Source organism: Globicephala melas, chromosome 15, assembly GCF_963455315.2.
Source record: "Globicephala melas chromosome 15, mGloMel1.2, whole genome shotgun sequence".
Taxonomy (NCBI): domain Eukaryota; kingdom Metazoa; phylum Chordata; class Mammalia; order Artiodactyla; family Delphinidae; genus Globicephala; species Globicephala melas.
In genome coordinates, this window is record NC_083328.1 from 41,043,847 (window position 1) to 41,070,440 (window position 26,594).

Below are 26,594 nucleotides of genomic sequence, written 5' to 3' on the forward strand. Positions count from 1 at the left end.
CCCCGTTTTCTCTTAGAAGTCTGAATGTTGAGATTACTGCTAGCAATGGGCCATCATTTAAGATTGACACATTTTACAGTGAACTACAAAAGATCAAACTTGACCAAAAATAAGGGATACATTAAACGTGAAAATTATTTTAAGTATAAAATTTGAAAACTCCTTTTTCTACACTGTAAAATCCCATTTTTTAAAAAAAAAATTTGTTTAGGTCTTTATTTAATTTGTTACAATATTGCTTCTGTTTTTTCTAAGTTTTGGGTTTTTGGCCATGAGGCATGTGGGATCTTAGCTCCCCAACCAGGGATCAAACCCGCACCCCCTGCATTGGAAGGCGAAATCTTAACCAGTGGACTGCCAGGGATGTCCCAAAATCCCATTTTTGAAATAATGTTTTGGGTACTCAAATGTTATACAGATTTCATCTCATTTTATTGTTTCATTTTCACTACAACACAATTTAAAATAGAAAGAGGATTCTAAACACACCTCCTTATGTGAGTTTCTGGAAAGCTCATTCTAGAAATACTGCTTACAGCTGACTTCTAATTTTTTTTTAAATTTAATTTAATTTATTTTTTATACAGCAGGTTCTTATTAGTTATCTATTATACATATTACTGTATGTCAATCCCAATCTCCCAATTCTGACTTCAAATTTGTTTTTATTAAATAAGAAGATTCTACAGCTGATTATCATTTCCAAGTAGAAGTTTTTCCTGCAAATCTTAGCAAAATACTGCTTTAAAGTACAGCGTTGTTAACTAAACCTTCCTCTCTTGGTTCTGTCACTGAGGGATCTCATTATTATCTGTGAGTTAATTCTCTTCCCTATTTCTACCCCTTAATCTTCCACATGCCCTGAGTTGCATCATTCTGTAAAACATGCTTCCGTCCGCAATGATGGCTGCAAAATATCTGAGCAAGGATTACAAACAGGTCTACTTATGTGTCTCTATTTCTACATTTGTTTAGGAAATAAACGAGCCTGTGCATCTAAGTCCAGTCTCTGCTCTACAGATGTCCATTGCACACTGCTGGAATTGGAGCGAATATGACAGAGACAACTCAGTAGGACAGAATGGCTATTACTTCAGAAGAAAAGTTCAGTGACTGAAGCTTGAAGTGTTTATCAGGGAATATTTTACAAGAGTTTTAAACAGGGCCCAAGGTAAGGCTGGCAAATCCAAAGAATGACCTCTTCCATGTATCAAAAGGTCCGTGTGTCTGCATCATATATTCAAAGCATCAAATAAAGACACAAAGGATGGCTACTTGGTAGTTCACGAATGATTCAAGTTCACTGGTAAGTATCTACAATTTAAAGGGTAAATTCTGAAACACTCCTCAAATCTCTAATCAGTCAAGAAGACTCAGTGATAAAATTAAATGCCTTCAAACCTCTTAAACCTTTCCCTTTCCTTCTTCCCATCTCCAGTGCTACCATCTTAGTTCTCGCCATTTAAAAAAAAATCTATATTTGTTTAATCACTTCCTAATTAACCTCCAGGCCCAGCCTCCTACTCTACCCCACCACTGTCACATCTCTAAATCCATCCTCCAGATAGTGTCCAGAATAACCTCAGGCTTCACAAATCAACCTCTTCACTCGCCTGCTTGATATTCAGACAGCAAGTCAAAAGTCAGTGTTCCTGCCGGTCCAGGTCCTCTGCCCACCACCAGGGGACTTCCAGAGGGAGGAAGGCCGAGGGCTACAGGCTGATTGCTAGTGGCTCCTTTGGCCCTTCTGTTTCAACTTAACTACCAATCACATTTCTTTGAGAGACTCCTTATCAAGAGATGTCAGGATCCCTAATCTATAGGTGAGGTTGTTCACAAAAACATCCTAACTCCTAAGACAGTAGCTTTCGAACATTTTTAAATGACCAAAATCATTTTCTTCATACAATAGCTAATGTAGAACCCCAACAAAAAGTGGGTGAGATAAGTATTTTTGAGGCTGACAACAGGCAGACGTTAAATGATACATAACTGGACAGGCCAAGGGGTAAAATTCAAATTTGGCTGGTGAAATGCAGAGTCAGTGGGGAGAAGCAGCTCCGGTGAGACAAGTCAGACTTACATTTCTGAAAGGCCGCTGGTGCTGCTGGGTGTAGAAGACGCGGAACTAATGAGGATTTCAACATTTTGGAGGTACTTTCATAAACCCCAATTTCACCTGCAAAGAGTGACATGCACTTTCCGAACGACAGGCCACCGCGATGGCAGAGTCCCAGATACCTGGTCCTCGCTGGTTAGTCCCAGGTGCATGACGAGGTAAAAATGCACCAGGAAGTCCGAGTTGGGCAGCACGTCCTGGCGTCGGGTCATCATGGCGCAGATCAGCTTGTAGGCTTGGAGTTTGCCTTCCTTATATGCATCGGGCAGCGTTGTCGCCTGCCAAGGAGACGTTTAGAGATTTAATCAACTCCAGATGCAGATGCATTTTGTCCATTCACTTACTTTTCAGTTTTCCATAAAGTTGTTTATGGAGATGTGGGATGTGCTGGCTGGAGTGAGATCCAGCCTGTCCTCAAAACATGCAGTCTTGGGCAATTACATTTTTTAAACTCAATTTAGGAAGGAAGAGGAAATTACAATAAAGGAATAAACACATGTTCACTTGCCTTAAATAGCCATGATGCAAACATTCTGAGGGGTGGGATCAAGGCGGGAGGAGACGGAGAAGACTGGTTATCCAGGCTTATTGCTAGGTTATCCCGTATCTAATTCACAAAGAGGAGACTTTTAGGGAAGGCAACACACAGTTTATCCCAATGATACTTCAGAAACGTGCTCCATGGTCAAACAGCTGCTCCCAATTAAATTTCTGTAAGTTGAGTGAAAAGCTACAACATTTACAAGTGTTTCTTTTATCACGAGGTCTACTGTCTTTTTGAACTGTGTGGTGGTTTTAGATCTAATACAAAACAAGGGCGTTGTTTTTCCTTCAATCTTAATGCCTGGAGAGGCCTCCCTGAACTCCAAATGATAAGGAATGGTTTCACAGGTTATACTGTATAAACACGAACTGTGTTTTTGGAAAAAAAAAAAAAAGTACTAGCATGGGGAAAATGTATGTTGTAAACAAAAACAAAAACCAGAATGAAAATTGTATGCACTCTAAGACAGTTCTTTTATAAAAATATGTTTATCCACAGAAATAAGATTATATATTAATATTGGTTTTCTCTGTGGATGGTGAGATTGTCTTCTTAGCATTTTTCTACATTCTTCCAATTTTGTACAATAAAACCAGTATCACTTGATAAAGAGAGTAACTAAAACTAGTGTATAATATCCCATTCTTTAATATCCTAGAGTAACAGTCTACTTGCACATTAAACGAAATAACTCTTAGGCATTTATAAAATGACCAAACTATAAGTATTATTATTTATTCTTGGATCGTCAAATGTACTTTGTCTAAACATCTAAACTTCTGTTCAGAAGTTACGTGCAACACAGTTTTTATGTCAAGTGATAAGGCAATGTTCCCGTATTAGAATAAAAGGTGATGGCAGGACTTACCTTCGCTAGCTTGTACCAGAGTTCATAGAGATAGCCAAACACTCTGGCATGGATCTTGGGTGACTGGATATTATTCACGTCTCCGAGGATTCCCAAGATTCTTCGCCATAACACGGCGGCCGAGTCTGGGTGCCAACCCGTGAGGGTCCCCCCAGCGATTATACTACAGTCATCAGCAAGGCATTCGCTGCTATCTGTGGGGAAAGATGTGTGTTAACCCTGTAAATGCAATTTTGATTTCATTGTTACAGCCTTTTTTTCTGTCATGCAAATTACCTGTGCTTGAAAATTTACGTGTTCAGAGTAAAATAAGATGAAGTATGAAATGGCTGACAACTTGGAAGGACAGAAGGACAGAAAAGTGGGCTCCATGAGGAAAGGTTAGATGATTCTGCTCCTTTCCAACTAAAAGGACAACAGCCCAGAGATGACAGAACAGTTCCTGGAGACCCTGTGAAGGGCTTTATAAAGCAGCAGGGGGGTGGGGAGGAGAACTTGAGCACGATAGGTAGGGAACAGGGCCATGAAAAAAGGTGGCCGGGGAGGCCTCATGGCTGGAGTGACATTTGTGGTGGCTGTTACTATTCACTCAGGTTTATGGGGCGGGTTATATAATTTGCTTATAATAAATTTTACCCTCCTTGCATTCAAGGACTTGTAAGAAAGGTATACGATGGTGTAACTGTCACCACACACTGCCACCATAATTGATACGAAATAGCCCCTTCACTCCACAAGTGCCCCTTCACAGTCAGTCCCCTTCCCGAACCTCTGTTCCAGACAACCCCTGCTGTTTTTTGTCCCTACAGTGTCCCTACATCCTGCAGTTTCCAGAATGTCCGATAAATGGAACCCTATAGCAAGCAGCTTTTCTGTCTGGTTCCTTTCACTTAGCATAATGCGTTTATTTGAGAGATTCATCCACGGGGTTGTGTATCCACAGGTATGATAGTTTATCCACTGACCTGATGAAGGACATTGGAGAGTTTCCTGGTTTTGGTGATTATAAATAAAGCTACAATTGCATACAGGCTTTTGTGTGAACACGTTTACATTTCTTCTTTGTAAGACCAGAATCACAAACGGCACACGGTATTTCTCTGCTTGCTTCTCGCCTTTAGTGGACCACGTCTTCCTGTGGCTGCCTGAGGAAGGCGCACGTCCTCATGTCTGAAAGTCTTGGGTCCCTGACTTGTAATTCATAGTTTGGCTGGGTACAGAATTCTGTGTTGGAAAAGTGCTCACTTTCCCGTAGTTTCCTTTGTAATTTTAGAGTCAGCAGCGTTCCAATTCTTGAAATTTTTGGGGGTGAAAAATTATTAACTCTGGAGAGTTTCAACCTGTCTGAAACAGGTTGAAAAAGACAGTTTCTCTTTTATTTGAAGCTTCAGTAAAGCTAGGAATTGTCCTCTTAATTTTAAATAACTCTATTAGAATTAACCTATTGTATTATTTTTTAATTTGATATTGTTTTTGCAGCTCTGTTCCCTTTTTCACTCCCAATATTTTTTCCTTGATTTATCTTGCCTATTTGTCTATTTTATTCATGTCTTTAAAGAGTGGTCTTTGTTTTCTCTATTGCTTTCTAGTATATGTTATGTACTTAGCTTTATTAGTTCCTTTTTTGTCAACTTCTGTATATTATTCTGCTGCCATTCTTTTCCTAATTTTTTGAATAAGACATTGAATAAATTAGTGTTTTTTGCTTCTAGTGTACACACCTAAGGCCACATATTTTCCTCCATATCAGTACTCAGCTACATTTCGCTGTAGTCAATTTGAAATATTTTCCAGTTCAAAATTTGATTTCTTTTTGGACTTAATTTATTTGAAATGCAGTTTCAGTTTCTTAATGTCGTTTTCTTCTCTTTCCTTTTTGTTCTTCTGAATGTCTTTCATCATATTCATGGAATGTAATACAGTTTCAAATCATGGACGTTTGTTGAGGCTTGCTTAATGATCTAACTGGTCAATTTCTGTAAATGTTCCATGTGTTTGAAAAAAAAAATCTCAGGTATTTTAAAATTAAGTTCAAACAATTTTACACATATAGATCTACATTCAATCAAGATTAATTGTATTGTGTAAATCTTCTCTTTTAATATTTTTTCTGCTTAACTCATCTATTAACGAGAGCTGATATTAAAATTTCCTACTATGATTATGGTTTTATCAGTAGTTCCTAGTAATTCTGTCAAATTTCGCTTCATATATCTGGAGGCTATGAAGTTCATATAAATTCAGAATTACTGCTGTCACTAATAAATGACTTCTGCTTTAAAGTTTACGTGACTGACACACACAGAGCTACACCCCTGGTCCACCTTTCTTCCTATGTATCAATGTGTTTATTTATTTACTTAGGATCTCCCTGTACATTATGTATTACGGGTACCTCTGGTAAACATCATATGGCTGGATTTTATGTCTTCAACCTAACCCAAGAGTTTCTGAATTGAATTGCAAGTTTAAATTGTTTATTTTTATTGTAGCTGCTGATTTATTTGATTTTTATCTCTCACATCTTACTTTTGGCTTTCTGTTTAAGTCACCTCTGCTTTGCTTCTCTTTCGAATCTTTGGAGGGGGTTTAAAGAGCTGTGTCCCACCCAGACACGGTGGCAACCATTAACCACCGCTGAGCATCATCTTGGGTGCATATATTGCTGGGGCCTAACCATAGAAATGGGAGCACAGTCTACGGATGCAAGGAGCTCAAGTAGAGGGATGAGCAGAGCCGGCAAGGACCAGGAGGAGTGGGTGGAGGAGGGACCAGGGCAAATCCAGGGCGGGCTCCGTGCGCTTCCCGCACTGTGCCCGAGACAGCTGCTGACAGCTTATTATCAATATATTCGTTATGGAAAGATGCCAAGACCCTGAAACAGAGGATTTGATACGGATGGTACATGTTGTCATGGACAGATCTTCCCAAATCCAGGAGCACTGTTCCTTCTTAGAGCAAAACACATCTGTATTTCCCACATCCGTATCATACAATCAACTGAGGTGACACAGATAATCCGAGCCGGAATCCCACACAGTGTGCCTGCAGACAGCAAAAGCCTGACTACGGCCCTTCTGGGCTCTCAGACTGCCTTTTACAAAACCTCAGAAGACAGGCTCGACCTCCTCACATTTACTCTGTAAAATGCGTGCAGTAGCATCTGACAGTCCAAGAAGGCTTGCTGAAGCTTCAAATGAACCTTACAAACCAACCTAAGCTCCCAAGTGAACAAGCAGCATGATACAGCATGTATTTTTCTCAAGAATGAGAAAAATTCTCATCCATGAGTCTTTAATTCCTTGAGGGGTGAAAAAAGTAAGGGAACTCAGTGACTTAGAGCTTTGCTCCATCCCCAACCATCACCCCCAAAATGCAGCCATCTGAGGTGGAGATTAGCCCCCAGCCTTCTAGTCAGGCTGGGACTTCCCTTGAGTGACAGCTCCAAGTAAACAGAGTTCAGGTGTCTTATCACCTACACCTCCCTGCTACCTGCCAGCAAACACATTCTCAGTTATGGAAGGATCCCCCCCTCCAAAAAAAGAATCTGTTTCAATACTGCTTTGCTCTCAGAAAAATGTATTCCTCAATGATAAAATTCTAGGTAGCATCCCCCATCACATTATCAAAATACAGGGAGTCTTTTCGAGGTATTTGAAACGATTGCATGCTCAATATTACTGTGAAAAAAATTTTTTAATGAGTTGAAATGTTTTTACCCAAAATTATTCCATGCATGGCATAAGTAACAGAACAGATGCTGACATTTTGCATGTAGATGGTTCCTCAGTGAAGCAGCACTTAATTAAGAATCGGGATTTGAGAGATTTCTGAAAATTTCATGTTCACCTTAAAAACACCAAACAGTTCATTTTCTTTTTCATGAGCAAGCTAGTATGCTAGCCTAGCATCTTTTTGTTCCATTATTATTAAATGCTATAGAGACATTAACATTTTTTTGTTGTTGTTAAAGTAGGAAGTCTTGCAAACAAATAAAAGTTATATCATCTTTCTCCCAACACATACAGGACTTTAATACAGGAGCAATCTAAAGTTCAGAACTTTGCAAACATGCAAGGGATTTTAGCCGTGAGTTAAGGCTTGCTAATCAGTAAAACAGGCACTTAGGACCCAAGGGCAGCTTCACACAGCAGCAGTCTCGTGTAGGTTTGGTGGAGGGTTGATGAAACATAGCTGGTGCTTTGGAAATGATTTTCCTTTTTTTTTTTTTTTTTGCGGTACGCGGGCCTCTCACTGTTGTGGCCTCTCCCGTTGCGGAGCACAGGCTCTGGACGCACAGGCTCAGCGGCCATGGCTCACGGGCCCAGCCACTCCGCAGCATGTGGGATCTTCCCGGACCGGGGCACGAACCCGTGTCCCCTGCATCGGCAGGCGGACTCTCAACCACTGCACCACCAGGGAAGCCCAATGATTTTCCCTTTTGAGTTGAAAACTTAACCAAAGGCACAAACCAAAGGCTCAACAGAAACACCTTAGTTCTGGGACCAGAAAAATTAGGCCTAGACTTTTGATTAAAAGTGGAGAAGACACAGGTTGGCACTCTGCTGACCGTCACTGCCGTCTGACCCTCTTTCTCCTTCCTCATCTGCTTCCCAGGCACACGCAACATTCATGTTAAAGATTACAAAGGAGAGCAAGCAACTCCACGGTACTTCTCATCGTTATTTTTCTTTAGAAAGTTTTATGTTTTCAAAATAGATCAAAGCCTGGTGGAAATGCCAAAAATGTCTGCAACGGCAGAGGATGCTGACACACCATTCCTGTGAATGGTTTTGGTGGCAGGTAACAGTGATAATTAAAAGCAGAAGTTATAGTTAAAAGCAGAAATGGTCAAAGGATTTTGATAACAACATCTAGAGGCAGAGCTGTGATAAATATACTAAACAAGAGACTTGGAAACTCAATCGTACATATTTTTTATGATCAAAAAAGGTTAAAATTTCACTGCTGTTTTTAGCTAACTCAAACAACAGCCTGCAGCTTAAAGCTTATTCATTCACTGATTCAAGTATTTACTGACTATTCCTCTCCTGCTATGTAGTGTCCTGGGAGCCAAGAATCAGCTGTGAATATGACCAGTGAGCAATGACCAATGACAATTGACAGGCACCTGGAAGGAGCAACAGAGCTGGCCCTTACCTGCAGCGTTCTGCTAACCCTGAGTTCTTAAAGTTTCTCTGACAATGAAAAGAAAGTTTTCCTTATGCTGAAGTTGAATTAATGACTGACACGTTTCTTATGGTTAGCTTTTTTTTTTTTTCCATCCCATTTAAGAAAGCCTTCCCTACCCCAAGGTCTTAGACATATTTTTAGAGGATATTTTCTTCCAAAAGTTCTTAAGTTTTCCTTTCCACATTTAAGCATTTTATCCATAGGGACCTGGCTGTGGGCAAGGTGGGAGGTAGGGAATCTGTCCCATTTTCTGCCCTGTGGCTAAATATTGTCCCGCAGGCCTTTGTGGGGGCAGGCCATTCTTCCCTTGTCAGACCTGGAATGCTGTCTCTTTCGTGTATCAGGACTCCGTGCCTGTGTGGATCCAGTATGTATTTTATACTCCATTCCCTTAGTCTATTCGTCTATCCCTGTGATTAAAACTCCTTTTAAATAAATCACACAGCACTTATTGCATTATTTGTCCTTATCAGGATAAATGTCTTATTTCTGGTAAGCTCGTAAGTCAGTCATGGCTATGACTTATTCATCTTTTTATTTCTTATAGCATCAAATTCAGTATTTCTAGACTATAAGCTTATTTGCTAAATAAGAGATGAGGTCAACAGCAATACTGGTTCTTACCTATAGAGTCAAAAATACTCCCCCCTAGAAAATCATAAGCTCAACAGAACAAAACTTACGCACGAGTCAACTCTAATTTCTTATTTTCAGTATTCTTGACGCTCTGGCATCTGGGGCCTCCTTGACCAGGAAGGGACTGCCCGTCCCAGGGTTAGCTAATTCCTAGAGATAGCAAACAACTCCCCAGGGAGTGTGTCTTCCACATGCGAACCCCACAATCCCAAACCCAGGCCTCCCACCTACCTCCTCTGTCCAGCTCTTGCCATCAAGGGGATGTCCCTGTGCCCTCATCACCATGGGGTCCGGCACCAGGCAACCAGGGCCAGTGTCTGTGCTCTAGGGTCTGCTGAAATTATCCCAACTAGCCGCTCCTGAGTCTGCATAGCCTGCCTTGCCTTCCGTTTCCCATGTAAACGACAGTAAAGACTGTTGCCCACGTTCTCCCCTGTCTTCCTGCCCCTAACCCTTGTGCCTCCTCATGTGCCCCCCTGCATGGCATGTCATGCCCCTATTTCTATAAACTTCTTCCTTCATGACAATCATCTCTATGTCTCCATGTCTTGCCATACAAATCGCAGACACACTGTGAAACAATGCACCATAAATTTAGCTGTTAGTCTCAGAAAACATGAAATGATTTAAATAAGAAAGCAAATATAAAACTGAACTGTTAGCTTGCCAATGATAAAGGAATTTCAGATTTTGGGAGCAGTTTATTATTCTAAGCATTTGATAACTGGTAGGATTATTCAACGAGAAACAGAGACACACTCAAATTGTTGGGTCACTCTCTTTGTGTGTCCTGGAGATCAGGGTAACATGAGGTTTATTTTGTCCATTTATGAAGAAATTGTTCTCCTAAGAACAGAAAGTTAAATTCAGAACTGCGATAATCCTTAAACCTTATCATATTACGGTTTGTCCTTTTCACAGATGACAAGATGAACTATTGAACTGAGTGTACTGATTCTCGATATTAGAATTTCAAAGAAGAACTAAGTATTTGGAGGAGTTAATCACAACAGAGAGTGCATCATATAAAATTACCTCACACGAGTTTATTAAATTAAGCGGTCCCATGCACACTCTGAGATGGGATCAGAACTAATCTTCCCAGAGGACAGACAAAAGACATAATCACCCAATTTTCTTTCCTTTCAATAAAACTAATTAAAACTAGTCCTTGTTTAAGTAAATTCAACTTACTGAAAATTCAGTATTGCCTTTGATAGTACCACGAAGATGATTTCCGTTGGACAATCTGTATATTGGACCCAAAGAAGCCATTTATTCCATAAATGTGTTAATAATTCCCAAATAGTTCAGAGGGGTTTGCAGCTGTAATTTTAACAGCAGCGTAGAAGAAAGGAGTAGGCACAGCGCTGCATCTGGAGTCAGAACACTCTGGAAGCCAGTTCCAACTCTGGCACTTACTCCCCAGCGAGACAACACAATTTCTCTGGGTCTCAGCTTCTCCATCCCTAGAACAGAATTTGTATGACCTGGCCTGCTTACCATAAAAATCAAAGAGGATGCCTCAAAGTTCCTTGCAAACTGTCAAATCCCTTAAAAGTTTATGGTATTATTATTCAAAATCATTATACATGTCTATGTATCACTATATATATGAAGAATTTTAAATCATTTCCAAAAGAACCACACCTTTGAGAAGCACAAGTTATCAATACTACCCAATAATTTATAAAAGTCAGCACATGGCTTTGCCAATCATTCTCTCATTGATTTTGCAAGGCTTCTACCATTGGCAGATGTGAATACTTAGACCAAAAATGTCCACTATCTCTGAAGGACGGCATATACAGCATTATAGGGCAATGCGTTACTCATTTACAGTTACCTGGTTTGTTTTTCTCTGCTCGTTTTTCTAGTCTTAATTAAGATACACATTAAATACACATGAAGATTATTCTCCTTGGTCTTATCTACCTCACAGATAAAAGATTTTATCCAACACTAAGTTTTACCAAAAACTAAATTTTACGAAGTTTTTATGTTACTCCGTTAGGAACTTCCAAAAACATCAGGGGCTGGTTAAATTTTATATTGTAATTAGTGAAAACCAGTTTGCCTGGTTAAAAAAAACAAAAAGAAAAAACAAAGTTCAAAGTTTTGCCTTGACTTCTAATTTTAAAATGACTTTTAGCATTTTAATACCACTTTTTACTCAACATGCGCTTCGTGGTTTGCTGTTGCTGTTCTCATCGAGGACGTCTATGGATGCAGGAATGCAGTGGGCCAGGAGGGACGTGGCCATGGTCGGCATCGCCCTCGCTGAGCTCCTCAGAACACTAGTCTCTCCTGACACTTAGCAAAACAAAGCAAAACAAAAACCCAACTTCTCTTGGTGTCCCCGTCCTCCCCTGTCACAAGGTAAGGGAACTGAGCCTTTAGAGGTTCACTTGCCCAGGGTCACAGGACGTGTGTGTGTGCGTGTGAACAGCTAAGACTGCAGAGTGCTTCCACACACACTGCTCTGCGCTCTTGATTCAGGTGCTCACTCACTGATTCCTGCAACAACCCATAATACAGACGATTCCTATCCCCACTCTACAGAAAGGAAACTGAAGGACAGAGAGATTCACTGGCTCAAGGCCACCCTGCCATTCCCTGGCAGAGCCTGGATGCAGACCCAGAAAGTTCGGCTCTGTAATCTATTCATGAATCTTAGAAATACAGACACTCAAGGGAAAAAAGTTGCAAAAATACAGAATATGACAACATTTTTCAAGAGCTTAAAACCAGAATTAAATGATGTAGTGTTTGAGGAGACAGATATTGTGGTAAAATTATAAAGAAGTTAAGGGCATGATTTTAGGAAGAATTGGGGACAGGGTCACAGGATGACGGGAGTGGAAGGACTTGAGAAGGGCCTGCTGGGGCCTCACTGGTGGGGCAGCTGTTCTACTTCTTACACGGGGTGCAGGTTTGCTGGTGTTCATTTGATTACTACAGTCCCTAACTTACACATGCCTCACAACTTATCTTGTATATATCAAACATTCTACAGTAAAGTTAAAGAAAATAGTAATCAATAAGCTATCCAAATTCTTTAACTTATCCTGGATTTAGGACACATGCCAGTTGGAAAAATCACTCTTCTCTGTTTCCAGAGTAAATCACATTTGGTCACGGATCGCAAAGCCTTGGCATGAATATCAGAGACCTCCTCCCATGGTGGACAGTGGGTGTCGGCATGGCAGGCCTTCTCCCTTTTTGGCCACTGTTTCAGCACCCTCTCCACATAGGACTCTGCGAATTCACAACTGATTATGAACAGGGGGTTGGGGCCGGCGCACCCATGTGGGAGGAGGGAGCCCCCATTATCACTGTGCTGAGGGACCCCTAGAGTTCTTGCAACTGGCAAACCCTGGGATCTCCCAACCAGTGTTAGCACCGGCGCCTCTTTTCAAAGACGCAGTTGGTTACCTGTGAGGTTGGAAGCATCCGTGGGACTGAGTTGTAACCAGTGGCGGGCATCGGAGTCAGTCACAGCATCCGTGGGCGTGCTCAGTTCCGGGTCTTCCTCGCAGATCTGCCACGGGCTCAGGGACAGCTCTGCCTCGGTGTTGCAGCCCAGAGCAGGGTCACTGCTGACACTGTCACCTGGCACAATGGGAGACACAGTCTGAGACAGCCAAGGGCAGGGAACCAGCATGTCCACAATCCCAGCACACAGGGAACTAAGCAGCTGTCCCAGCAGGAATCGTTCTCAGGACAGAGGCTCAAAAGGGGCCTGTGTGGGGCTCCTGGTCAATGAAACAGAGGTTCCAGGCGTGGGGCACAAGCAGTCCTTATGGGCCGTGCCACCTACAGCCCAAGCCGCACCCTATTCAGGGGTCTTAACTGAGTTCCCCCAGGTACGGAGAAGATCACCTCGAGTTCTTACGCTTTCTACCCTGACTTATTCAACTACAAAACGGGGGTGGGTGGAGGAGGGGAGGGGAATCGATTCCACCACAGAAGCGAGTTTATGCTGGCAGGCTGAAGAGCCCGAGGATGCCTTCCACCTCGTGCCTGATGTCTAGACTTGAACCTGGGGTGAATCACCCAGGATTACCGGGGGATGAGGTGTCCCACACAAAAGGTTTTCTTCAATACTCTCCCCTTTAAACACTAAAAAGTTCTAATTTGTCATGATACAAGGATGCTTTCAAAGGCTGTGAAGCCTCCCAGGACTATTCAGTCTGACGCAGAACAGACCCAGCCAGCCTGCCCCCCAAATCCCGTCTGCTCCACAAGGACTCGGGGTGTCCGCCCTCTCTGCCTGCAGCTCTGCCGGCTGCGTTTCGATCTGCCGCTGACAGTCCCCCAGCCCTGCCGCTTCTAATCTGCTGTCCGCTCTTCACCTGCAGAGAACTGACAGCTGTCCCAGTCCCCAACCTGCTAGGTCCCTAACTTTGACTGCCCCAGGACTCTAGAAGGTGGAGCCTAAGAGGCCCTGCTCCGCCCTCCACCAGGATCCGCCAGGAAGGAGGGGCCCTGGCAGTGGACCTCAGGGAAGCGGAGTATCAGGGACTGCATTTCACAGTATGTGATGGTACGTCTCAGCATCCCAGTCAGATTTTATTTTTTAAATACTTATGCCGTTGACTTCAAGGTACTTCTGAAGCTTTTGCTCCTAACCTGGGGAAACTTTCTGGGGAAGGCCGTTTTTCCTTCTGGGTCTGTCTGCTCACCCAGACATCAACCTTGGTTGTGCTTCTCACCTGGAGAAAGTCCCAGGGCTGGAAAGACAGGCCTCGAAGGTATAGGTAACTGACTGGATCTATTCAACTGTATGTGCACACTAACCACCCATCAATCCTGGGATCCCAGGAATAAAGATGTCCCATTTCACAACCACGTGCCTTCAGATGACAAGATATCATTCGAGTTAGAAAGTCAAAAGGGAACAAAATGCAGCCTCGCCAAAGCTGGAGGAACACAGACCACATTTGCTGGCACTCACTCTTCTGTCTCCCCCTGTATCTCCCTTGCGTCTGCTGCAAATCATCTTTCAAATCCAATTCAGCGGGGCTGCTGCTTCTTCGTACTGAGATCTTCAGACAGAAAGAAATATTGCATTTGGTACAGGGAAGTTTTCATTTTTATAAGACCGGTAAGTTTCTAGTCCACATTTCTAAAGAAAAAGAAACAAACAATAATAACGGGCAACAAAAAAACTGAATGACGTTTTGCATTGGAAGGATACGGGTTCACAAATTACCATAACTGAATTATAAATTACACAAGATCTGAAATTTAAGGCTTCTACTTTGTCAGTTGACATCCAATTAAAATGGTCTACTGAGGAGGGGTGCCAAGTTATATGGAAATCGTTTATTTTGAAATTCTACTTGTACCTCTGTTCTGGCACACATGGATAACGGATACAATCCTCCAGGAAGCCTAAGTCCCCGTGGATGGCCAGGGTGCTGGCAGGGAAGGCAGAAACTCCACCCAGACTCCCAAAGGTCATTCAGTGCTTCCCTTGTTACGTGTGCAGCAGGCTTTCCTGAGCACCGCTCAGCACTGGACCGTGGTTTAAAAACAGGGGACTAGAACACTGTGAGGCAACTCGCATCCTCTAAAATTTACATAACTGGCTTGGAAAGACAAAACATACACAAATTACACAAAACGGTTACAACGCAGAGTAGCAAAATATGCGAGTCAACTCTCTCTAAAAGGTTTGCAGAATAAAGCATTACCTTGATCGGCTCACAGTGACAGTAGCTGTTCAAGAAGCAACAGACATGAGGTGGTAGAGAGAAGGCAGGAGGGGACTCAGGGCAGGAAGCACTGAGGAATCAGCAAGTTCTATGTGCAGGAAAAGAAGCCGATTATAGCAGGCCATGCAGGGCAGTCAGGTGAAAATGGTAGGAAGAAAATGCGACCACCTTCTACAAGAGGCAGCTGCCAGGGGGCTGCCAACATCAGGCTTAGGAATTTCAACCCAGTATTGACAAAATGAGCAACTGTCTGTTCCAGACAATAGCTTATTGTGATTAAAAACAAAACGAGAAAGGTTAAGTCGAGTAGCTATCTGCAGGACAGAGTTAAGAAGTTGCTATGGAACTGTTACAGTGACTCAGGAGTGAGGAGATAAGGCTTTTGATGGTAGAAAAGGAGAAGAAAAGATAAATTTAAAAATGCTGCAGAATGACAGTCAAGAGCTTATATGAGAGCTTATATAAGAGTTGTACATGGGAGTGGAAGTTTAATCACAAAAGGATATGAATCTAGGGGACCATGAGAATGATGGTGATGAAGGGAAGAAGGAAAGAAGGGAGAGAGGGAGGGAGGGAGGGAGAAAGGAAGGGAGGGAGGACGGATGGATGGACAGACAATGGATAGAGGAACTTGAGAAAGTTTCTGATATTTTAATTTTCATCTTTGGGCTGAATATCTAAAGAGAATGTGCTATAAGTGTGCAATAAAAATCCACGGCTGGTGAGATGGAGGATACAGCCAAAAATGAAGATATATATTTAAGGCCCTCCAGTTCAGAGTATACAAAAAACATGGGATTCAATGAGCCAACTAAAGGAATGAATATTAAACAAGCAAACACATGAAAAGGGGGGACTAAGATGTATAATTAAAGGACAGAATAATTATTAAGCTAAAACACAGAAGTAGGTCATAAATAAGATATTTAGAAGATTAACAGTATATGAAAAAAATATTACTCAGCCTTAAGGAAGGATAATATAGGTCTAATATGACAGTGGAAATATACCCAGGATACTTCCTTAATTGAAAAGCAGAATGTGGGCTCTTCTGCTTCTGATTCTCTGAGAGATGAAATATCCTCCCACTACAGAACTAGAACCTACATAAAAATTTGGGTCTCACAGGAAGTAAAATAAACCTCCAAGTGATCCACACCCTCTCCCTACCCCACAAAGCAAACTGAAACCAGGGCAGTGAAATGCGGCTACTTTAGGGGTAAATCTAATGTTACCACTCCCTGTGGCAAAAGGACCAAGAGTCCAGGATTAATAGCACTCCCTGTTTCCTGGAAGAAACAAATGAAAATGTTGCCCTGGTGAACTTCATCACTTCAGATACCCAGGTTTTCTGTAGATTCAGATGAGCCAGGTAGGAACTCACAATCAAAGATCACCAAACAGCAAGGGAAATAAATAAACCACCATGCACAAGAGTCTCAGAAACAACAAATATCAGGCTGATTTCAGATAATGATAAAGAGTTTAGAATTTAGAATAAAATAATCTGTGATTATTTTAAAGGAATAAAAGATGGCAATCACAAAAATGAGCAAGCGACAAGAGATTATGAGAGACTGCAAGATATACTTGAAAAGAATTAACCTCAACTTGCAGAAGCAAAAGGTATAAGTGTTGAACCAAAATACTGAATGAAAGTATTAAACAGCAGACTATTTATGAGTAAGGAGAGAATTATTGAACTGAGTGAAGATCTGATGAACTACCCAGAATGCACCCACATAGCCAAGGAGAATGGAAAATATGAAAGGGGCTTGAGAGACATGGAAGACAGAATGAGAAGGTCTAAATATATTTCTACCCAGAATTCCAGAAGGAAAGAGCCAGAGAGAACAAAAAAGAGGCAATATTTGAAGAAATGGTTACCAAGAATTTTGCAGAAGCAATGGAAGAACAAGTATTCAAAGACACATGTCACATATACCATATCCAAAACAGGACAAACGTATAGACCAAAAGAAAATGCACCTAAATATACTGTGGTGAAACTAAAGGACAAGGAGGAAGAACAACAAGGAACAACAAATAGACAAGATGAACAGAAGACCTCTCAACAGCAACAATGAAAGACAAAAGATAGTAGAAAAATAGCTTCCATCAGAAGGGGTGGGAGGAAGGAAGAAGGAAGTGGGGGGACTATGGTAATTAAGACAGAGAGACAAAGAAACCAATGATTCAAGAAGCACCAAAATAAAGCCTTACACATCTGGGAAGCAGTATATATGAGAAAAAGGTAGCATTCAGATTAATAAAGGAAAAATGAATTCAATATATGGGACCCAGAAGTGGATATACATGTGGGGAAAGAAAAATGAAATTGGATCCCCACCTCACTCCATAAATATCAACTCTAGGTAGCTGAAAGACTTAAATGTATAAAGCAAAACTGAAACACTTATAAATACAAGGTAAATACTTTTATCCCTGTGCAGTTGATATTCTAAAATTTTCATAAAACATAACCACAAAAATGATAACCAAGAATATCAAAATTAAGAACTTCTGTTCATCAAAAGACAACATAGAGAAAGTGAAAATATATGCCAGACACTGGAAGAAGATATCTGCCAGAAACATAACCAACATAGGATCAGTATTCAGATTATATAAAGAATTAGTACAAATAAAAGAGAAAAAGACAAATCAATAGGAAAATGGAAAAGACATCAGTAGGCATTCAACAGATGAAAGACATACGGCCAATCAACATAAGGAAAGATTTTAAACTTTATTAGTAATTTGAGAAATGCAAAATAAAATGAGATCCCATTTCCACCCACCTGACTCAAAAGATTTAAAATCTGACAATAGTAAGTGTTGACAAGAATGTGGATGAATGGTAACTCTACACACCGCTGGTACATAAGTGGTACAACTTTCACTTTGGAAAAAGACACATTCTTTTGTAAAGAACAACATTATGCTGCTCTGTGACTCATCAATTCCACTCACATTCTTGATGAAGAATGTACATAGTTTCATTTTTCATTTTAAAAAAAAAGTGAAACAATCTAAATGTCTGTCAACAAGAGAATGGGAAAGTAGGCTGTGGTCTATTCACAGTGGAGTATCATACAGCAAAGAAAGCAATGAACTAGGGCTACGTGCTGCAATGTGGACTTAGAAATACATAATAATGAGTGAACAAAGCAATAATACCACTTTTGTAAAGTTTAAAAATAAGGAAAACTAAAGGACATATTGTTTGGAGATACATACATTTTGCGCAAAACTATAGAGCAAAGCAAGGACACGATAAACACAAAGCCAACAGAAAGCTGCTCTCTGAGGGACCAGGATGAAGCCCACAGGCCACGGCAACAACACTGCAGATATTCTAGTTCCTAAGCTGGTGGTGAGCCTCTGGGTGTTTATCTGATTATTGAAATATACACATATAATATACATTGCATATGGAATGTGCAAACTGGTATATGTCCTTTACAGAAATGAAGACAGAGGAAATTTAACACTCATTAGCTTCCAGGCAGGGCAGAGTAGGGAGAGACTTTCTTTGTTTATTTTGTACCTTTCAGTGATATCTGAGTTTTCTATTCATATATACTAATTTTAGAAAATGAATAAATAGGAATTATCTGCATGAATGAGTTAGGGTTACTTTCTAATTTTCTTCTTTATACTTTAAAGTTGTGTTTTAAAAAAATAATAAATGCTATTTTAGATTAAAAAAAAAAAGAAACTGTAACAGATCTTTGCAGCATCTCACTTATCTAGGAACTCGTGTCAGGTGGAGGCTACAACCTAAAGTGATATCAGGAATAGGGAATGTGAACGTTTGTTTGAAGGTAAGGATGCTCCTTAAAAATAGAAAGGGCACATACAGACCAGATGGTAAATTCTGTTTTCATGTTTATTTTTTCCCTATTTTTGTAATTTGACTGTAATTTTACATAGAAAGTAGGCAAGGCTTTAAAAGGCCTCAAGGTCATTTGGCCCTAAAACACATCCAAATGTGTTAAAAGATAGCATCACACCACTAATAAATTTATGTATTGTGGCAATAATTTGTATGTTTATTTTTAATGACAAATGGATATATTCTGAAAAGATCTTACTGTTATTCCTTCATGTTCTTTCTTCTCATGTCCTTTGTTCTCCTGAACAGGCCTGGGCTCTGAAGAACTCGCATTCTGTGCATTTTCTACCTTTTGACCTAGAGATTTGGGAGAGGGGAGAATCAACAGCAGGAATACTTCAGATGGTAAAACCGGAAAAGGTTTTTATACGTAGGTAATTATTAAATTTAAGTATCCTAAGATATACAAAAGAGAGAGATCTGGGCCCAGCACACTGGTAGCCTATGGATCACGTCTGCTCCATAGACCTGGTCTCTGACGCACAGACAGCTTCACTGTCTTGGGTTACGTTACCCAGGGGGCAGGCAACAAGGCCTGTCCCGGAGCCTCGGGGAAGGGGTCTCAGACAAGAGCTGCCTGAGTCAGCCAGGCAAGCTGAAGGGGAAAGGAAGCAGTGAGGTGGCTCAGCGTTGCTGGCAAGAGAAATAACCAGTGTCAGTAATAAAAAAGGGCATATCACCACCAAGCCTGCAAAAGGTAATTTAAAAGATCACATTCTATGAGTAGTCTGGGGCCAATAAATTTGAAAAAAAATTACATGAATTGAACGAATTCCTAGGAACAAAACACAACTTATCCAAAAGAAAATATGAATAGTCTTACAGTGATTTAAAAATTTGAATAGTACTTTAAAATCTTCCTAGAAGAAAACTCCAAGCAACCGATGGATTCTACCAAGTATTTAAGGGGGAAAAAAAAGTCATAATGATCTTACACAAAAACTTTTGGAGAAGAGAAAGTCTTTCAGATAATACATTTCTCAAATTATTTTTACCGTATTTTCTTATTTCAAGAGGATTTCTAAGAGGGGATACTTCCTACGCATTTGATGAGGCTGGCATGACGCTGACTTTAAGGACTAGGGGATGGCTGGGTTGATTTCTTCTCTAACCCGTGAAACTAAATAAGCGTGTTCACTGTTGCAAGATACGTTTAAACATGTGCTTTCACTGTAAAATACATTAGTCACTGTTTACAGGTCTAACCATCTGCCTCTTTGCCCTCCACACCAGTTGCTGCTAAAAGCTGTTGGAGAAACTGTGTGGGTTAATGCTATTACAAGTTATCATCTTCAACCTCGGCAGACTCTGCACACTGCTAATAAACTCCTTCACGAGTCTGGTCAGCCTTCCACTCTCACTGTCGACGTTTCTCCTCGCAGTCCTTTCCTCACCCCTCACACCTCTCCTCCCTGCCTCCGCCCTAACTTGCTGCCCTCCCTCACCCGTGGTGAACATTCTCTACCTCCCGCCCACTCCAGCCACTCTGGACTTTTTTCTAGTCCTCAAACATGCCACACTTGAAAAAAGTACACACACACACACACACACACACACACACACACAATTTGGATAGATTAAAATAAGCAGTTAAAATATTTCATTGCCAGAAATCACATCCTTGCAAATCAACTTATAAATTCCCTTGAAATAAATAGAGTAGAGTTAGGATAAATGTAGAAAGCCACACGACATGCAGCCCCTTCCCGGCCAGAGTCTACGGTCCCGTGTGAGTAAGGGAAGCTGCTGGTACCCGGAGGGGCCTCTGAGCACAGTGGCTCCGTGACGTCAGGGCTGCTGCTGCTCCGAACCATTGGCTGCTGCTCGGCTGCTGCCAGGGGGCCGGATTCGGCTGCAGCTGCATTTTCCGGCTGCGGGCATTCTTCCACTTCTGTGGGCATTGACACAGAACATGCAGGGATGTATTTCAAGATTTTTAAAAATAATTTCACTACTTAAAACAACTGATTCTCAAAATCATAGTTTTAGATACTATTTTTTTCCACAAAAATTGTGCAGTAAGATCATTGTCCTTCACATCATAAAGTTTTCTACACTTGTTAACAGTAATATTCCACTCCAAGTGTACATCTGCTTTTTAAGTTCTACAAAGCATTTTCTTTCAATCAAAGTGAAGAAAACAAGAAGGGAGAGCGAGCAGAATGGTTGAGAACTGTGAAAGTCATTGGAGTTTCAGGGACAGGCATGTCAAGGGAAGAGGAATCCGGGAGATGCGAGGGAAGGTCACTTACATGTGCACGCACGCGCGTGTGCACACATACACATACACACACACACACACACACCCCCTAAAGGAAGATAAAAAGAAATGGGAATTTCAACTTGATTATTCTTTTTAAGAGATAAATGTACAACTGTCTAAAATAAAATACTGTAATTATTTAATGACATTTCACCAAATGCAAGGTTGAATTAATCACTAAAGTACAAAAACGACCCATTGGTGTTTTTAGAGAATCAATAAATACATGTCATAAAATAGAAAACCACAGCTGAGCACTGATCACTGGGTGATCCCAGCTAGGATATCTATGAACCATATTCCCCTAAAGAAGGGAAGTCCCTCCGAGCTCGTTTCTAAACTTCACGGTTCATTTTAATCTCCAAAGACAACCCAAGGTGCTGAAGAGTCACCCCACCACCTCTCTGCAGCTCCGGGGTTCTATCATCCCTCTGCTCTGGCATTACCATCAGAGTCCTAACTTGTGGCCTCAGAGAGGTCCCGCTACAAGAGAGATGCGACCGCGCCACTCCTCCTGCGGAGGCCCCAGGCCCCCATCACTGTCCGTCAGGCTTGCACTCCAGGGCCCCTACAGGTCACCCCACAGGCTTGATCCCCCACCAGGAGCTCTCCCTCACTTTAGTCTTGAGCAGGCCCCGCCCACACAGTCCCTGCAGCTCCCCCCTCGAGGCTGACCTCCCCCGGGCCGCCCAGGCACCCCTCCTGTAGGACTTGCCACGTGGTCCTTGCGTGTGACCCCCACCGCTGCCTGCGCCCCAGGCTCCACACTTCCCCGTGCCGTCACAGAACTCTACACCCAGATTTTCCCCAAATTTTCATTAGCTGAAGTTTCAGTCCTTTTAAAAAGGGACTCATCAAAATTCAGCCTTACCTGGAAGTGTCACCTGCTTCCTCACCTGAAATGCAACTCACCACCAAGGTGCCCCCATTCTGTGTAACCCTTTCACCAGAGCCACAATCCAAAGGGCTGGTCGGCCCCAACCAGGAAGGTGTATGTAGGAAGGTTCTAAATATAACACGGAGGATTTCACCGAAGGACTGCTGCTTTTACTTTTACTATCCACATAAAAGCTCCATTTTTAAGTACACTGATACAAGTTACCAGGCCTCAAAACCGTGAGATGTATGTGATCCCTCGCTTATAATGCAAAGTCCTGGGCCACATTCTCCATTCAGATACTGACGGGAAGCTGGGCTTAGGGGACAAGCAGAGTAAGGGAAGGTGGCAGGAGCAGACAGACCCGTTACAGCCTCGTCTTTCCAGGCTGTCTCTGCTCTTCCCTGCTCCTGAACAGCCACGAGAAACACCGGACATCCTAAGTGCTCTGGGACGCTCCGCCCAAGCATCCCGGAGCAGAAACCAGCCCCCTCGGCTCTACTCCCAGGCTCCTCAGCAGCAGGCAACAGAAGCCAGATGACCCCGCGGACCATCCTTCCCACTGTCTTCTTTCATTGTTTATTCTAGTTATGCAAGATACTGACACCTTCTGGGAAGGGTTTCTACTTGTAAATCCCAGTCAGCAGGTCAGCAGAGGGAGCCCAAGAGCTTCCTACTTCTCTAAAAGATAATTGGCACCCGCTGGTCTCTATGGACAGTGGGAAGAGTGGGTTTTATTCCCTTAAACGTGATGCCAAGAACTGGTAGATGTTGGCTTCTGGCCTCTGAGCAGAAACAAATAAGAGCGGGGCCAACAGTGGCAGCATCATTTTCAAGATAAAGAACGACGCCATCTGGTGGGATGCAACAGAGCCACAGGACCACGGCTTCCAAACTCGAGTGTCCCCACTGGTCCTCAGACAACAGACAGACGAAGAGCCTGCCATGGCCAGCTGGTCTGCCTTCCCAACAGGCTGGCCTGATGTGGCTTTAATGCTCTGTTTTTGTAAACCTGTTGGTAGGGCCTTCTCAGATGGAGGAAGTCCAAGCCTGAAGAAACCATGGGAAGAGGTGGGACGGGAACCGCTGAGAAGAGTGGGAGGGAAGGGGAGAACCATGGGTCTGGGGATCTGTCAGGCTGTGTGGGGACGGTGCCCTGAGCTGTCCCTATACTTGGCTGTTATGTTGACAGAGTGTGAAAAAAAAGATATAAATTCTCCTTATCCCACAAGTTATATATATGTACACTTTTTGGCCTTTTCTCATACTTTGTACTAAGTATATACTCAAGATTTGTTTTGTATAGATGAACAAATGAATATCAGAAACATTTTCTTAATACCTTTTTCCTTTCTTTTTTAAACAGTTCTCGAGCTCCCTCTGCTGGCTTTTTATTTTTGTTAAGGCTGCACCCCTTCTACAGGATCAGCTGTAGCAAATGCTCTTTCATAACAGATTAAAACCATTTAACACTGATATGCAAATATCAAGGTAGAGGATTATCTGATATGAAAAATATAAAAAGGACAGTCTAGGTTATATAAAAATTGCGTAATAAATTTTGGGAGGTCTAATGCATTCTCTGTTTTGACTATCACACAATTTGAATCACTTCAAAGAGCTGAATTCTATGTCAGATTCACCGAATTATTTACTTTCTCTCAAGCAGAGCTAACCCAATAACCCAAACTCTGAAAGCACCAACTTTCTAGCTTCTTGATAGTGTACGTTACACAACACCAACACCATTACTAAATCATTGCTTTCTAAAGCTCATTCAAAGCACCAGAAAAATGATCGAATAAGGATTAATTTCATTTTTTCCCACACTGAGAGAAGAACTGGCATGATTAAATTAAGTGTGTAAACTCTTCAGAAACTTCTATTTATTCAAGAATCTGACTACTTTTCAAAAGAAATTTCATTCACTCTTTAATCTAAGCCTTCCTTAATCCATCTTATTAAACATACTGAGACTCATTCTTCAATCACCAAAATTCTGGGTTCCATTTACCCCTCATATGAGGTTGCACAAGCAGAATTAATTGTGCCATTTCCTAACTTTTAAAGCACTGGGCACTAACCAAGCTGACCCTATGAAAGCACAAGAGACATAAATCAACTCAGCATCTTGACGTGTCCCACAAGGACCACAGGTGAATCAGCCCGAACCCTGCCCACAAGCACATCCTGATAACTGGGCGCTACCTGGAAGCCAGAGAACCAGATGCAGACGCCGCAAAGTGAGACTTTCAATCAGGTCCCATGAAGCCTCTTTTGGAATGAGGGAAGATCACTGATCCTCTAATTACGACTATTACAATATCCCCCAACGTAAAATAAAATCTACCGTCTGCATGGCCTGTAAGGGCTACAGATCGATAAATGTCCCAACATAAAAGCAGGTAAAATTGCAAAACAGCTAGAAAGAATTGTGTCCACAAAGGAGAAAAAAAGGAAATCACTGAAACTGCCAGTTCCACCCCCGCGTGTTCGCTTATGCAGCTATTCATACTAATTAACGGAATATAGGTGGTTGTGACTGTCCCAAAGTTCTGCTGCCACCAAATAGAGAGCCCCAAAGGGATCAGAATAAGACATCACAGTGGGTGAAGGTAAGTAACTCTCTGTAGTTTCAGTTATTAAAACAATTTTGGTGGGTTGAATAATCATATAGACAAGGGACAAAACCAAGAAATGTTAACTTAAATGAAAACAAAATTAGCAATCATCCTCTAGTAAAGAACGTGTGTCCAGAAGGCCAACATTAAAATTGCCTGTGTGTGATGCACATGCGATGTGTGCCTACTACATCTGTATTCAGCAAAAGGTTAGCAAGATACGCCAACACCAGAATTCAAACTGGAGCACACGTTTAATTCTCTCGTGTGCCAGTCAGTGGCAGATGTACAATCTCAGACTGGGGACTGACGCGCATCACTCTGGGCCCAGACTCTTGACAGGACAGTTACACGGGACCGTGGCTCACTTTTCTGGTAAAGAAGAAATGGCTTCAGATGAGGGAGGAGCTTGCGACTGTGGTTTTCAGAGGAAACAGATCAGCAGATCGTCCTCAAAGTCACCGTAGGGCTAGGTCCCTTCACCCTTTGTGCTGTAAAACCGGTAGTGAGGATGGCAGAGGCCGGAAAGCACGGAGCAAGCATGGCCTGCTTCACGCCACGCTAAGTCGGGGTCTCTCAAACCTCAGCATCACTGGTATTTTGGGTCAGACGGTTCTCTGTGGCGGCTGTCTTCTCCACTGTAGGATGGTTAGCAGTATCCATCCACTGGATGCCGGTGGCACGACCCCAGCTGTGACAACCACAGATGTCTCCGGACATTGCCACATGTTCTCCGGGGGGCAAATCGTCCCCAGTTGAGAACCCCTGCTCTAAATCATACTCTGCTTCTGCTGGAACTGTGTATGTAAATATAGGAATCAAGAATCTGAGTAAACTAAAATATAATAATGAATGAGAAAAAAGCTTCCAAAATGAAATTACTAACAGGAAAAGATTTCTTGTGAGAACACATTCTGGACAAACTAGTTAAAAAAACGTAAACGAAATGGGAAAAAGTGGGTTGTGAAAAGAGAAACCTTTTCACCATGAAAAAGTTCCTTGTGGATGTATATCAGCCAAACAGAAAGCCAAAGTATCTCAAATACCTTATTAATCATCTCCAGGCAGGAGTATTTTTTGGAAAACCAAATTATGAAGCAGTTAATGCTCATCGGTAATTTAACTGACTGGTGGCCATCTTCTCCTGTACCGTTCTTACTATTTTCCAACTTCAGTATTTACTAGGGAAAAAGAGCTTTCTGAGAAACACAGTTCTTAGTCTTCCCTCATATTCTAGAAATTAAATAATATGATATTTTAGATTCTCATCAGGGGAATGAAGCTAATTTTGCTTTGCTAAACCACAATATGACATGATTTAGTGCCACTCAAAGCCACAAGTAAGCTATCTCCAGTATTAAATAAGTACTAGTCTATAATACCATCTTTTGGAAAATAAAAAGAACATGGAAATATTTCCCGCTTTCGCAAGAAGATTCAGTTCATTTTAGGATCATTGAAAAATAAGTACACATAGACCTAATTATTCACAGTAGAGCAAAGTAAATCCTTTTGTTGAGGTGTCCACGCCAAAAATTTCTTCTGGTGCTGTAACATCTTAATAAACCAGAAAGTGCTCTGTATATAAACAACAGGTAGCTAAACTCAATTTTAACTGGCTGAAGGCCAGGAATAACATTTCTTTGTTTTGGAAATTAGCCATTTTTTTCATTTTTTTTGACTCTAAGCTCAATAGTCAGTATGAATCTGTATAAACTGATCATTACTTTAAACATGAATTATTACATGATTTACTAACTCCAAGGAAGTCTAGCCTGCAGAATTTTTCCAGTTTATTCATTTTGTGGGGGAGGCCCAGCAAACATGCTAACATCGGCACACTCGTAAGTGTTGC

General features: G+C 41.7%; 1 protein-coding gene across 6 annotated transcripts in view; it reads right to left on the reverse strand.

Annotated features, from left to right (window-relative positions):
* RALGAPA2 (Ral GTPase activating protein catalytic subunit alpha 2) overlaps window positions 1-26,594 on the reverse strand; it is a 282,220-nt gene that overhangs the window by 150,995 nt on the left and 104,631 nt on the right. For 4 of the 6 annotated variants that reach the window (XM_030872472.2, XM_060284395.1, XM_060284398.1 and 1 more), the window contains 7 exons: window positions 20,732-20,869; window positions 19,178-19,275; window positions 14,318-14,408; window positions 12,796-12,972; window positions 3,532-3,725; window positions 2,628-2,726; window positions 2,242-2,397 (listed from right to left, as the gene is read on the reverse strand). In XM_030872472.2, coding sequence (XP_030728332.2) covers window positions 2,242-2,397; window positions 2,628-2,726; window positions 3,532-3,725; window positions 12,796-12,972; window positions 14,318-14,408; window positions 19,178-19,275; window positions 20,732-20,869 — 953 coding nt within the window. The remainder of the gene's footprint in view (window positions 1-2,241; window positions 2,398-2,627; window positions 2,727-3,531; window positions 3,726-12,795; window positions 12,973-14,317; window positions 14,409-19,177; window positions 19,276-20,731; window positions 20,870-26,594) is intronic. The other 2 variants (XM_030872473.2, XM_060284396.1) reach the window with 1 other exon arrangement.